At 37.8% G+C, this 15340-nt stretch overlaps 1 protein-coding gene across 3 annotated transcripts in view; it reads left to right on the top strand.

Moving 5' to 3' along the window:
- The first annotated feature begins 1764 nt into the window (after window positions 1-1764).
- STAP1 (signal transducing adaptor family member 1) overlaps window positions 1765-15340 on the top strand; it is a 53913-nt gene continuing 40337 nt past the window's right edge. Inside the window, exons 1-3 of one of the 3 annotated variants that reach the window (XM_037734242.1) lie at window positions 1765-1860; window positions 3646-3825; window positions 15020-15091. In XM_037734242.1, coding sequence (XP_037590170.1) covers window positions 3706-3825; window positions 15020-15091 — 192 coding nt within the window. In that variant the 5' untranslated portion in view covers window positions 1765-1860; window positions 3646-3705. Of the gene's footprint in view, window positions 1861-3583; window positions 3826-15019; window positions 15092-15340 lie in introns of those variants that run through there. The other 2 variants (XM_017516570.2, XM_017516569.2) reach the window with 2 other exon arrangements.

Here is a 15340-nt window from a genome sequence, read left to right as displayed (position 1 = left end):
GTAGAGACGGGGTTTCACCATGTTGACCAGGATGGTCTTGATCTCTTGACCTCTTGATCCACCCGCCTCGGCTTCCCAAAGTGCTGGGATTACAGGTATGAGCCACCGCGCCTGGCCCCTTCTTTTACTCTTTACTGCAAAATGTTGGTCCCTCTGTTAAGGAGATCATTTAAGTATTCTTTTCTGAGAAAATTATCCTTGAATAGAAATGCTATTTATACTATATTGACCATAATAGAAAAGTTAATAAAATATGCTTGCAATGTGCAGGTAGGTAGCAGCAATGTTTACAAGAACAGTTTTACAATGCTATGAGTTGTTGAGGTCCACAATGAGTTTTTAATTGTAAAGTGCTGTATAAATTTTCAATCTGTAAACTGCTGTATAAGATTTTCAAAAGCTTAATAAAATGGTTCTGCATTATAATTTTACCCTTGAGAAGACTTAAATTACCTTGAGTGAAAATTGGCAAGTAATGTAGGGTATGATTTTTAAATTTCGGGCAGTCATTGCTTTGCAAAGTAGCACAGGACCCTTAAAAAGACCATGTAAGCTGAAACCATGCAAAACTTCTGATTGTTTTATGACCTTTAAAAAAATTTATCAGCCAGGCATGGTGGCCCACACTTGCAATTCCAGCACTTTGGGAGGCCAAGGCAGGTGGATCACCTGAGGTCAGGAGTTCGAGACCAGCCTGGCCAACATAGTAAAATCCTGTCTCTACTAAAAAATACAAAATTAGCCAGGAGCCGTGGTGGGTGCCTGAATCCCAGCTACTTCGGAGGCTTAGGCAGGAGAATCGCTTGAAACTGGGAGGCAGAGGCTACAGTGAGCCGAGGTCACGCCACTGTACTCCAGCTTGGGTAACAGAGCGAGACGCTGTCTCAAAAAACAATTATCAAAATATTAACTTATCTCTTACTGTCAGTTATAAATCTATAGGGAAATGGGAAAAAAAGTAAAACTAATACTTATTTAGCACAATGTAACTCAAAGCATTAAAAACATTGAGCATTAAAGTGCGTTAGTTCTCTGTTTCCTTTTCTCTTTTTTTTTTTTTTTTTTTTTTTGAGACGGAGTTTCGCTCTTGTTACCCAGGCTGGATGGAGTGCAATGGCGGGATCTCGGCTCACCGCAACCTCCGCCTCCTGGGTTCAGGCAATTCTCCTGCCTCAGCCTCCCGAGTAGCTGGGACTACAGGCACGCGCCACCATGCCCAGCTAATTTTTTGTATTTTTAGTAGAGACGGGGTTTCACCGTGTTGGCCAGGATGGTCTCGATCTCTTGACCTCGTGATCCACCCGCCTCGGCCTCCCAAAGTGCTGGGATTACAGGCTTGAGCCACCGTGCCCGGCCTAATTTTTTGTAGTTTTAGTAGAGACGGGGTTTCACCGTGTTGGCCAGGATGGTCTCGATCTCTTGACCTCGTGATCCACCCGCCTCGGCCTCCCAAAGTGCTGGGATTACAGGCTTGAGCCACCGTGCCCGGCCTCAAGCATAGTTTTTGTAGTGCCTGCCTTCATCTCTTCTTCTCAGCTGTAACTTATGATATAAAATGAGCATGTTTTGGTGAACTGTCATACTACTTGCTAAGCTTGGGTCATTTTAAGTTAAATATATGTGGCATATGACATATATTTGTAAATTCAAGTGTCTATGGAAACTCATAAACAATAAAATACCAAAATAGTAGCTTGCAGACAGTACCTAAAAGTGAGAGTTGTTTTGTGTTTTTTCTCCAGAGGCTCTATCATTCACCTAAAAATAAGAGGCAATAGGAAGAATAAACTAGAAGCAAAGATACGGGGCAGAAATGATGTGCTGTTGACACCACAAATAAGAATTCTCCAATGAGGCCAGGTATGGGGCAATTTGGGAGGCTGAGATAGGCAAATTTCTTGAAGCCAGGAGTTGGAGACCAGTTTGGCCAATATGGTGAAACCTCATCTCTACTAAAAATACAAAAATTAGTAAGGCATGGTGACACAGTACTGTAATCCTAGCTACTCAGGTGGCTGAGGCATGAGACTCACTTGAACCTAGGAGGCAGAGGTTACAGTGAGCCAAGATGGCACCACTGCACTCCAGCCTGGAGGACACAGCGAAACTTTGTCTCAAAAAAAAAAAAAATCCTCTCATGAGCAGACATGTATTTGGCTCAAGTATGAGGATGGAAGTCATAGAGCACGGCCAGCATCTGATGAGGACCTTCAGGCGCCATCATTCCATGGCAGAAGGTAGAAGAGCAATAGAGTGTGATAGCATGTGAGAAAGTGCCAAACATGCTTTTTTTTTTTTTTTTTTTTTTTTTGAGATGGAGTCTCGCTCTGTTGTCTAGGCTGGAGTGCAGTGGTATAGTCTTGGCTCACTGCAACCTCTGCCTTGTGGTTCAAGCGACTCCCCTGCCTTAGCCTCTGAGTAGCTGGGACTACAGGCTAATTTTTGGTATTTTAGTAGAGACGGGTTTTCGCCATGTTAGTCAGGATGGTCTTGATCTCCTGACCTCGTGATCCGCCTGCCTTGGCCTCCCAAAGTGCTGGGATTACAGGTGTGAGCCACCGTGCCTGGCCAAACTTGCTTTTATTTTAAAAAACCCACTTCCAGGCCAGGTGCAATGGCTCACACCTGTAATCCCAACACTTTGAGAAGCCACAGCAGGAGAATCACTTAAGCCTAAGAGTTCGAGACTAACCTGGACAGCATAGGGAGATACTGTCTCTATAAAAAAGATAGCTAGGAGTGGTGGGTGGCACCTGCCTTGTAGTCCCAGCTACTCAAGAGACTGATGTGGGAAGATTGAGCCTGAAAAGTCAAGGCTGCAATGAGCTGTGATTGTGCCAGTGTATTCCAGCCTGAGCAACAGAGCAAGACCTTGCATCTACAGAAAGAGAAAGAAACCCACTCCTTCAATAACAGCATTAATTCATTCATGAGGGCAGATACCTCATGACTTAATCACCTTCTAAAGGTTCCATTCCTAAACACTGTTGCATTGGGGATTAAGTTTCTAGCACATAAACTTTGGAGGACACATTCAAAACATAGCGCTAAGTATTCATTGGAAACTCATGCACTTGTAATACCTACTGGCAAAAAATAAAAAGAAAAAAGAAAAAAATTCCATATTCCATGTTCCCATAACTGTGATTTTATTTAGTGAAGCATCAAATGGGCATGAGATAGAATTATTTTTTTATTTATACAAAACTTGGCCCTGAAATATTTAACCAACGGAAATAGTACTAATAAATTATTCTATGAAGTAATTTTTAATGTAGAGTTTATTCATGTCTTCTGCAAATAAAAATGGACAGCAATAAACAAAAACAAAGGTAGAAAGAATAACTGTCTTGTTGATGTCTCCTCTAAAGTTCACAATCTCTACACCTGTTTCTTTCATCGTCAGGTGATGTTAATCTTCTGTTTATTTTGCTACTTTAAGCACATGTAGGTTACCCAGAGATTGCCCTCTAAAAGTCGGTCTACACCTGTTCTTTCTTACCTCACAAAAAGTAATGGAAAAAAAGTGAGTGTGTGTGTGTGTGTGTGTGTGTGTGTGTGTCCTGTTGGTGGTAGTGTTGGTGGTTAAAAAGCAATTTGGGACTTCCTCTTTGAACAGTTGCCTCTTCCTCTCACACAAGGAAGATTTCATTTTGTTTGAGACGAGATCAAGTTGAAACCAAACCACACACCAAAGAGAGGGGTATGATGGCTAAGAAGCCCCCAAAACCAGCCCCTCGCAGGATCTTCCAGGAAAGGTTAAAGATTACTGCTCTACCTTTGTACTTTGAAGGTTTTTTATTAGTCAAGCGGTCAGGATACCAGGTGAGTCTATAGATGATAATGTTAAAAGACTTCTGTTTTAATATTTATTTCATGGTGATATGATGTGTTCAAACCTCCTTGTTTCTGCTGGAATTAAATCATCTCTTCTTTGAGCTCAGAAAAATGATTCCAATATTTCATAATTTAAATACAATGCATGACTTAAACCTATATGTATACATATATATAATATATATAATAACATAAGTTGTAATATTAAGGCACTAATATAAAAAATTAATAAGCTAAATTTCCAAAGAATTCATTTAAATATCACAGAAGATTTTGGCTTGGGAGATAAAATGTTTCTTGTATTTTCTCCACAATTTATTGCTATGCTTCAATGATGGCATGTACAATTAAGATAAAATGATATCATGATTGAAATTAAACCTGCTCCTGTTCTCAGTCATTTGAAGTTTATAATGATCAAATTATTAAAAATGACTTCTGTAAAAATTGTTAAAATGACCAAGTTCATACTGTTTAATATTATATATAGTTATGTGTTCTAAAAATACTGTTCAAGATAGTGACTTTTAATTTTTAGAATACTATTTGGGTATTAAGTACAGTAAGTTACATAAATATCTTTGCTCTAAGAAAACCTATGAAGCAGTCTGTATTTTTTAATGTAATAATTAAAACTTATAGTTGTTAAAATCACTACTTTTAAAATAGTAATTATGGATGACTTGAAATTATTTAGAGAAATAAGCCCAAAATTGCCTGTTACTAAAGAAAAAAATCATTAATTTAGGTCAAATTTTATGAAATTGTATATTGACTAAAACTAGAAAAATTTTAAGGTTTTCAGAAATTTCATCAGAAATATTTAATGATCAAATGTGTTTTCTGAGGATTCATGAATACTTATGGAAAAATTATATATATGAAAAATCTATAATAGCATATTCACATTTCTTACATATATTATCAGATCATTTATTTGAGAGTAAAGACATAGTAATTTGTATTCTGTTATGGATGTTAAACATACATAAATTATCTTTAAGTTATATTAGAATATTTTTAGGTTGATCCTATATGCTTTTAAAGTAAATTTAATCTTGTCACCACAGATAAGCCAGATAGTCACATGTTGTTAGGAAAGGGGAGTTGAGAAAAAAAAAATTCTAATTTGTAATTAAAATTTGGTTGTTCATTGAATGTTTTCCAATGTATTTGTAATAACTGTTTATGATAGCAGCTCCTTTTTAATGCTTAAAGAAGGCACACCATTAGTATCATTATCAGAAAGAGTAAGAATTTTACAGTGTCTTTATCTGACGGTTTTGCCACTTACAGCTTGTGTTCTTGTGCACGTTGCTCAATCTCCTTGAGACTGTTTCTTCAATTATAAGATAGAGAGAATACTCCTTGCTACTTGCCTCCTAAGGTACAATTCTGGGATACAGTAGGTGTTCAATCAGTGTATTCACTCAAGCAACATTTATTTTGTTCCTCCTATGCACCAAGCATTACCCTTATTTCTGGAGAATATGAAAAAAAAAAAAAAAACCCACAAAGATCCTATTTTCATGAGGCTTAATTTAGTAGGAGTGCTGTCTTCCTTACCAAATTTCTACTCTTCACCTTCTCTTAAAAAGCACTCTTTGAAGCAGAATGAATAACTATAGGCATAAATATTTCCAATGAAATTAACTTGTGTTTCTATTTGGATTTATAGCAAAGTATCTGTGTGTGTGTGTGAGTGAGACAGTGTCTCTATTGCCCAAGCTGGAGTGCAATCACTGCTCATGCAGCCTCAACCTCTCTGGCTCAGTTGATTCTCCTGCCTCCACCTCCTGAGTAGCTGGGACTACAGGAGCATGCCACACCTGGCTAATTTTTGTATTGTTTATAGAGACGGGGTTTCATCATGTTATTCAGGCTGGTCTCGAACTCCTGGGCTCAAGCAATCTGCCCACCTTGACCTCTCAATATGCTAGGGTTATAGGCGTGGGTTGCTGAGCCTGGCCACAAACTACCTTTTACTTGCATGTCAGGGAGAAGAGAGCAAGAGGATGACAATAATGCCTACTTATGTGGTGGTTTCAAGGATTAAAGGGAAAACATATGTAAAACACCTGGCTCACATTAAAGGTTAGATTCATTCTCTTCCTTTTTTTTTTTTTTATCACTTATCGTACTCTTAAAATTAGTTTGAGTTCTGCAAGTAATACGGCTCAAAGGAGAGCAAGCCTGGTGATAATTAGGGTACTTGAGAATAGAAGCTATGAGAAAAACCTAAGAAAAATAAGTGGAATTTCCAAGGAATCAGCAGCAAAGTTCCAGGGAATCTTTGAACAGAAGGTGAGCCAAAGGTATATAGCCAGGTCATCTTTGGAGCTGATTAGCTGGAAGAAGTTGAGAGGCTCTGCAGAATGTAAAGTAGGATCTCTGCCAAAGTCATTAAGAATATTTAAACTCAAAAAATATATAACTGAGAAATAACCTGGTCTATAAAGGCATTACATAGCCATTTTTTGTGATGGGGCACTTTTAAGTATTTAAAGAGCTTTTCCCCGAAAAAAATGTACCAACATGTACCACTTTTCATGCAATTCCAGAAGGTTTGTAAATCTGAGGTCAAGAACCCACGAAAATCACATAATCTTTATGGAAAAGATAATGTGGGAAGATTTATTTAAACCACTGCATGAGGATTCTGGATTAAATGGGAAGATGTATTTGATAATAAAAGCTATTAAATGCCATGATGCAATATTAATGGCATCGCAGTTCTTACAAACAGAAAAAATTTCTCATTTTTTTCTGGGACCATTTGAAACTAAGAGAGAGTTTGGGCAACATCTCGTAATTCCCAATTTGTGGTGTGTTAAAGTTAAAAAAACAGTGTCCATGGTATGTCTTATTAAACTGAACATAAGCATGTGGTCATCATAACTATATCAAAATATATAGTTAATATATATTTTAACTAATCTACTCACTTCTAATTCATTTAGCAAAACACTGTCTCTACTGAAAACACAATAATTAACTGGGCATGGTGCCACATGCCTGTAATCCCAACTATTTGGGAAGCTGAGGCAGGAGAATTGCTTTAACCCAGGAGACGGAAGTTGCAGTGAGCCAAGATAGGGTCACTGCACTCCAGTGTGAGTGACAGAGCAAGACTCCATATCAAAAAAAAAAAAAGAAAAAAAAGAAAAATAATGAAAAACTTACACACAGTTCTCATGGCAGTAATCTTCTTCAAGTTTTTAAAATAACACATTCCTTTCAGGAAAACATTTTGAGCACAGATGCCTAATATGAGAACATTAATTCACTTAGAAATTATAAATATATATACTCCCATACTATTACTCCATGTAAATTATTTCAAATATATAAAAAATAAATTAAGAAAGATGAAATAAAATATAACAAAATATTCTAAAATTTTCTTTCCCAGTGGATCATCATGCATACCTTTGGAATTTATGCAACCTATTTTGGAGACCCCTATGCAACATTCTTCCTTTGGTAAATGTACTTTACTTGCTCACAAAAAAAAAAAAAAAAAAAAAAAGAATGAGAGTTTTTTATTGGGGAGAGGGTAGAGAGAAACTTAATTGGAGTTTGCATTTTAATTCATTTTTGCTAGTTATATTAATGAGAAAAGAGGACTAGTGAGTTAAGAGATAAAAGTATCAGTCCAATTCTAGAATTTGGGCTATTCCTTTACATTTTAAAATCTGTTCTCTCCTTTCTACAAAGAATAATTACACTCTTGCATAACTGAATAGGTTCCTTCGATGACAGTAGACTATATAATAATGAATACAATCTTTTGAGATATGAAGAATATCATTCTAGTTTCTTAGTGTTGTATCATTCTGATTCTTATACTAACTCTTCTGGGTAGAAATTATTTTATTTATTTCACAAATGAGTGAGTAGGTGGGGCATGGTGGCTTATGCTTGTAATCCCAGCTCTTATGGAGGCCAAGGCAGTAGGATTGCTTGAGGCCAGGAGTTGGTTGGAGATCAGCCTAGACAACATAGCAAAACCCCATTTCTACAAAATAAAAAATTAGCCCTGCATGGTGGGACACCCTGTAGTACCAACTACTCAGAAGGCTGACATGGGAGGATCACTTGAGCCCAGGTGTTTGAGGCTGCAATGAGCTATGATTGCACCACTGCACCCCAGCTTGAGCAACAGAGTGAGACCCTGTCTCTCTAAAACAAACAAATAAACAACCCCAAATAAACGAATGAGCTCTGGCCACAGAGGTTACTCAAGGTTCCTTATCTATTAAGGAGCCTAGCTTGGATTTGATTGTGATGCACTTGAATATTCTGCTCCTCAAACTCAAGTTTTAATTCCACTTGATTGTAGGTTTCCTAGTTAAGCTAGTGATAAATTGAGAAGTCTTATTTTGGCCTCTTATGTCAGTGATTTAACACAATTGATTGTTAAAAAATAAAAAAATTGTACTTCATTCCAATGTTTTTCATCCAAAGATGTGTCCTTCAAACTTAATTTTTTGAATTTTTGAGTATTTCTCTAGATATGAATAGGTACTTAGATGTTGTCTATTGAGATTGATATTTATAAGTGACTCAGATTATACTTGTATTTATTACATCTTATTAGAAACAAAATCAAGACTGTGACCAATAAGTCTTTGCATACTGAATACAAGTTTGGCCTAGCATTAGGTTTGCAGCTGTGGTTGCAGTTCACGGGGTCTAATGCTATTTGGAACCTTACTTTTCCTTTGCTTTCATCTAGGTGCCTTTATACTTGCTTTTCCCCCCATTTAATAAACACTTAATGCTTTCCATAAGTATATACATTTCCTTACCCATAAAACTCCCATTTTTCCCTTATTTAATTCTACCCAATTCATATCATTTTTTTTTTTTTTTTTTTTTTTATTTTTGAGACAGAACACCTCTATAGTTTTTCTCAGCAGTACAAAGGAGGGCTGCATGTACATACAGAGGGAATTCAATAAACCTTTTCTGGCTATCAGTAATACTAGTTTTTCTACCTCATGGCAGGGTAATGCTGTACTTATGAGGCTGATTAAGAAGATGAACAGAGTGGTAGGCCTTTACTTCAGGGTTTTCTCTTGTATGTTTTTCGTTCAGGAATCATACAATCCTGGAGTTGGACTAGATTTTAGAAGTCATACTTTAGTAAAATTACACAAATGACACTTTGGGAGGCCAAGGCGGGCAGATCACTTGAGATCAGGAGTTTGAGACCAGCCTGGCCAACAAGGTGAAATCCTGTCTCTGCTAAGTAGCTCCGCAGGCAGTCACACTCACTTCTCTTTTCCTATCCCTCACTGCCTCCCCTCCCCTCCAGACAGAGTCTTGTTCTGTCGTCCAGGCTAGAGTGTGATCTCTGCTCACTGCAACCTCCACCCCCTGGGTTCAAAAGATTCTCCTGTCTCAGCCTCCCAAGTAGCTGGGATTATAGGTGTTCCCACCACTCCTGGCTAATTTTTGAATTTTTAGTAGAAACGGGGTTTCACCATGTTGGCCAGGCTGGTCTCGAACTTCTGACCTCAGGGGATCTGTTTGCCTCGGCCTCCCAAAGTGCTGAGATGATAGGCGTGAGCCACTGCACCTGGCCCTTTTTCCCCCTTTTATGTTTTTGTACTCTTTTATTAGAATTTTTCTTCTCCCAAGTTTGAAACCAACCGGACACAGAAATCACACAAATGAAGATCAGTTAGTTACTTTTATTATTGATAAATTATCAATGTGTAGTTTAGATTTAAGTCCAAAACTGTTCTAATATTTTACTCCAGATTTAGGTAGCCTTGAGCTACATCAAGTCATTGACTCAGATTAAGAGCCACAGCCTGACCCTCTTGGAGGCCCTTTGCCATATAGCAGGGAACAGAGCAGTACACCCACTATCTCCTGGTAGAATGAGCTGAGAGAGGACAGGAAAGGGCTGCGCCGAGCATGCTGCCTCCCAAACACACCTATTAGATACTCAGTCCTACCCTCTGCAAAGCAGATAAACCACCCTGGCAGCACTGTGCAGAATAGATTAGAAAGTAGGCTGGATTCGGTGGCTCGCACCTGTAATCTCAGTACTTTGGGAGACCGAAAGGGCAGATCATTTGAGTTCAGGCTTTTGAGACCAGCCTGGCCAACATGATGAAACCTTGTCTCTACTAAAAATAGAAAAATTAGCCGGACATGATGGCACATGCCTGTAGTCCTTGCTACTGGGGAGGCTGAGATAGGAGAATCACTTGAATCCAGAGGGATGCAGGTTGCAGTGAGTTGAGATCATGCCACTGCACTCTAGCCTGGGCAACAGAGTGAGTGAGATTTCTGTCAGAAAACAAATAGATTGATAGATTGTAAAGTACAAGATGGTAGTAGAAAGACAGGTAAAATGATGCTGTTATAGGAAAAACACTTTGTATCCTATATAAAAAGAAGTAAAGACTTTGGTTGGGGTTGAAGTTAAGATGTGTTTTATTGTCCTATTAAACTGTTTGACTATGAGATGTGTCAGGTATATGTTGGGCATCTGGATTTCAGACAAGAGAGAGAATCTCTTTGCCTAGTTTTATAATTGCTCCTTGGAGGACCATTTATTGTCTGATCCTCCAATAATCTGCCCTTTCGAATTGTTCTTTTCTATGTTAATTTGTTCTTGGTTCAAGGGGCATCAGCAGGTTCATTACCTGTTTTAACCAGTTCTCAAATGGGGGTAGGATAGCGTGAAAACATAGCAGGGCTTGAACAAAGATACTTTGTCCCAAATTCCAACACGCTCCTGAGGTTGATTGCTGCAGTCACACAACCAATGTTCAAGTCTTACTGTATGTAACTCTCTTTGAAATGTGACTTTTCTACTCATCTTACAAAAAGGCTGAATCTATTTCTCTAACCTTTATTTTAATTTTTAGAGTTGAACTTACAGCAAACAATAATTTTCTACCCTTTGAATCTGGATTGGCTTATGTGACATGCATTGATAAATGTGACACAAGCAGAGGCTTAGAATAAGCTTGCACATTGGGTTTTGCTCTCTCTTGTTTCTGGGAAGCCTCCTGCTAGCATGTGATCAAGTCTAGGCTAGCTGATTGGAGGATAAGAGAGTGGCTGGAGTGAGATTCCAGTTGTCCCTCCCTTCCCAGTTGCTCCTGCCTTCCCAGATACGACCCTAGACAAGTGAATGAGGCCACCCTAGACCATTCAGCCATAACCAAGTAAGTCCAGATCAGAAAAGCCATCAGCCAACCATAGAACAGGGAGAAATAGAAATCATTTGCTTATTTTAGTCCGCTAAGTTATAGGGTGACTTGTTACATGGGAGAAGCTAACTAATATATTATCTTATTAGCCATGATGACAAAGAAAATAGTTCTACCAAGAACATAAGAAAAAAATGGTGATTGTAGTTCAGAATTAATTTAACCTCGAGCTTCCTGGTAGCCAGGGAATTAAAAGCAGGATTGAGTTATAGAGTTGTCATTGTTTGAGAAAATAAATGTATAAATTCTCAAGAGGTGACAAACATTTTACTGGTTAAAAAATATAAAGGATATATCAATACTGAAGACACAAAATATTCATAAGACAAAGTATCTTGACATGCACCATAAAAGAGAAAACCCTTTATACGACTTTCTTACATTAATCGTCAACATGTCATGATGGTTCAATAAGCTATAAAAAATCAGCTTGTTAAACTATAAAGGAAGGAATGTTTAACATGTTTATTAAAATAACTGGATTTTGTTTTATACACACTTTTGGAAAAAGCTGCATATGAAGGTAAATCTTTAGATCTCGAAGGATTTTATTTTTTTAACTTGTTATTCTTTTGTAATATAATCACTCTGTATTAATTTAAATAAACTCACTTTGAATGAAATGGGAGTTTGATTAGGTTATTTCAATATTTTAAACTTAAAAGGTTATATATCTATAGAATCCAGAGTAATATGAATATATTTATTATTAAATATTCACCACATGAATGAGATTTGAATTTTAAAGTTCAGCTTTGATGGTGTTAAATTATCAATTTCTCACATGTTCTTGATCTATGCCAATAATATATATTATTTATTGAACCCCAACTATGAGCCATGTACTTTGCTAAGTGCTTTACATGTATTAGTTTAGTAAATTTTTTAATCTGTTCTGGAAGGTAGATATTATACGTTTTTCCTATCCTGGGCCCTTCACTGGTCCATCTGACATGTGTAAGCTTCCACTGAAAAAGCATAAATAGTCTTAAATCAATGAGGAAAGTTTTGGAAAATGAACTACTTAAACACAAATCAAATTACAGTCATAAGTCACTTAGCAATAGGGATACAGTCTTAGAAATGCATTGTTAGGTGATTTAATAATTGTGTGAACATCACAGAGTATACTTATGCAACCATAGATTGTATAGCCTATTACACACCTAGGCTATATGATACAGCCTATTGCTTTTTGGCTATAAACCTATATAGCATGTTATTGTATTAAATACTGTAGGCAGCTGTAACAAAATGATAAGCATTTGTTTATCTAAACAAATCAAAACATAGAAAAAGTAGAGTAAAAATATGATATAAAAGAAAAAATGGTACACCTGTGTAGGGTACTTACCACAAATGGAGCTTACAGGACTGGTAGTTTCTCTAGGTAAGTCAGTGAGTGAGTGGTGGTAAATGTGAAGGTCGAGAATATCACCAGGTACTACCATAGACTTTATGAACACTGTACACTCAGGCTACACTAAGTTTATAAAAAACTTTTTGTTCTTCATTAATAAATTCATCTTAGCTTACTGTAACTATTTTACTTTATAAAGTTTTTTTAACTTTTTGACTCTTCCATAATAACACTTACCTTAAATTAAAAAAAAAAAAAAACATTGGACAGCCTTACAAGAATATTTTCTTTCTTTATATCTTTATTCTGTGAGCTTTTTCTGTTTTTATTTTTATTTTTATTTTATTTTATTTTATTTTTTTTTGAGACGGAGTCTCGCTCTTGTTACCCAGGCTGGAGTGCAATGGCGTAATCTCGACTCACCACAACCTCCGCCTCCTGGGTTCAGGCAATTCTCCTGCCTCAGCCTCCTGAGTTGCTGGGATTACAGGCACGCGCCACCATGCCCAGCTGATTTTTTGTATTCTTAGTAGAGATGGGGTTTCACCATGTTGACCAGGATGGTCTCGATCTCTTGACCTCGTGATCCACCCGTCTTGGCCTCCCAAAGTGCTGGGATTACAGGCGTGAGCCACTGCACCCGGCCTTCTATTTTTAAAATATTTTATTTTTTTAATTGTTAAGCTTCTTGTTTAAAACTGAGACACAAACACACACAATAGTCTAGGCCTACACAGGGTCAAGATTATCAATATTATTGTCTTCCACCTTCTCATCTTGTCTCAATTTTTTTTTCGCACCTGTGATGGAATCTCGCTCCGTTGCCCAGGCTGGAGTGCAGTCGCATGATCTCTGCTCATTGCAATCTCTGCCTCCTGGTTCAAGTGATTCTCCTGCCTCAGCCTCCTGAGTAGTTGGGATTACAGGTGCACACCACAATGTCTGGCTAATTTTTATGTTTTTAGGTAGAGACAGGGTGTTGCCATGTTGTTCAGGCTGGTCTGGAACTCCTGGACCCAATTGATCTACCCACGTCTTCCTCCCAAAGTACTGGGATTACGGCATGAGCCACCATGCCCAGCCCCAGTAGGAGGCCTTTAGGGCTAATAACATGCATGGAGCTGTCATGTCTATGATAGCAATGCCCTCTTTAGGAATATCTCCAAGAATGTGCTTGAGGCTGCTTCACAGTATGTTTCTTAAAAGTAGAAAGAGGCCGGGCGCGGTGGCTCAAGCCTGTAATCCCAGCACTTTGGGAGGCCGAGGCGGGTGGATCACGAGGTCAAGAGATCGAGACCATCCTGGTCAACATGGTGAAACCCCGTCTCTACTAAAAAAAAAAATAAAAAAATTAGCTGGGCATGGTGGTGCGTGCCTGTAATCCCAGCTACTCAGGAGGCTGAGGCAGGAGAATTGCCTGAACCCAGGAGGCGGAGGTTGCGGTGAGCCGAGATCGCGGTGAGCCGAGATCACGCCATTGCACTCCAGCCTGGATAACATGAGTGAAACTCCGTCTCAAAAAAAAAAGTAGAAAGAGTACACTCTAAAACAATGATTAAACAGTATAGTAAAGTACATAAACTAGTAACATAGTCACTTATCGTCATTATCAAGTATCATTTACTGTACATAATTATATGTCCTATATTTTTGTTTGACGGGCAATGCAGTAGGTTTGTTTACCACCATCACCACAATCATCTGAGTCATGCATTGTGCTACAACATTATGACAGGTGATAGGAATTTTTCAGCTCCATTGTATCTTATGGGACCACTGTCACATAGCCGTTTGTCACTGACCAAAAGATCTTTTTGTGACACATGATTGTATATCCTTATCTGAAATGTTATACTAAAATAAATTTGAGAATGATTTAATCAAGTGGTGACATGGGCCTGTAGTCCTAGCTACTCTGGAGGCTGGAGTGGGAGGATTGCTTGAACCCAGGAGTTCAAGGCTGCAGTGAGCCATGATTGTGCCACTACACTCCAGCATGGGTGCCAGAGCAAGACTCTGAAAAAAGAAAGAAAAGGAAAAGGAAACAGAAGAGAAAGGAAAATAGAAGAAAATAGAGAAGAAAGAAAGAAAACTAAGAGAGAGAAAGAAAGAATTAAAGGAAGGAAGGAAGGAAGGAAAAAGAAGGAAAGAAAGAAAGAGAGAAAGAAAGAAAGAAGAAAGAAAGAAAGAAAGAAAGAAGAAAGAAAGAAAAAAAAGAAAGAAAGAAAAGAAAGAGAGAGAGGGGGGAGGGAGGGAAGGAGAGAGGGAGGGTTGGTTAAATGTTAAGCCAGGCATGGTGACATGTGCCTGTAGTCCCAGCTACTTGGAGGGAAAGCTGAGGCAGAAGAATTTGAGCCCATTCTTTGTAGAGTCCAGCCTGGGCAACATCTTGAGACCACAGAGCCTATCTCAAAAAAATGAAAAGAATTAAATGTAAAATTAAGTGATAAAAGTTAGAATTATCCATGATAAAGAAGACTTCTTACATCACACAAGCAATTAAGAAAGTTACAAAGGATAATATCATTAGAAAAATAGTTGAATATACACTAATGAAATAATGCTTATGATTTCTTTCCCACAGGAGTATGAGCATTACTGGACAGAGTTGAGAGGAACTACACTTTTCTTTTATTCCGACAAAAAAAGTACAATAGTAAGTAAAGATGTTCAGTTAATTCCATTGTTTCCCAATATGCCCTTATCACATAGAATATTATTCATTTTGGATTTTCTGCCATCCAAGAATAAAGATGCTCTGGTAAAATCAGTTCAAACAAAAATGTTTAAATCTGTGGGGGCTGTCAATGATTACAGGAACAATGAAAAATTTTCCTGGACAATTCAGAAGAAGATATTGACTCATTTCTTTTTTTTTTTTTTTTTTTTTTTGAGACAGAGTTTC

This window comes from Cebus imitator, unplaced genomic scaffold (genome assembly GCF_001604975.1).
Source record: "Cebus imitator isolate Cc_AM_T3 unplaced genomic scaffold, Cebus_imitator-1.0 Scaffold594, whole genome shotgun sequence".
In the NCBI taxonomy this organism is placed as follows: Eukaryota; Metazoa; Chordata; class Mammalia; order Primates; family Cebidae; genus Cebus; species Cebus imitator.
This window is presented reverse-complemented; position numbering and strand designations above follow the sequence as displayed.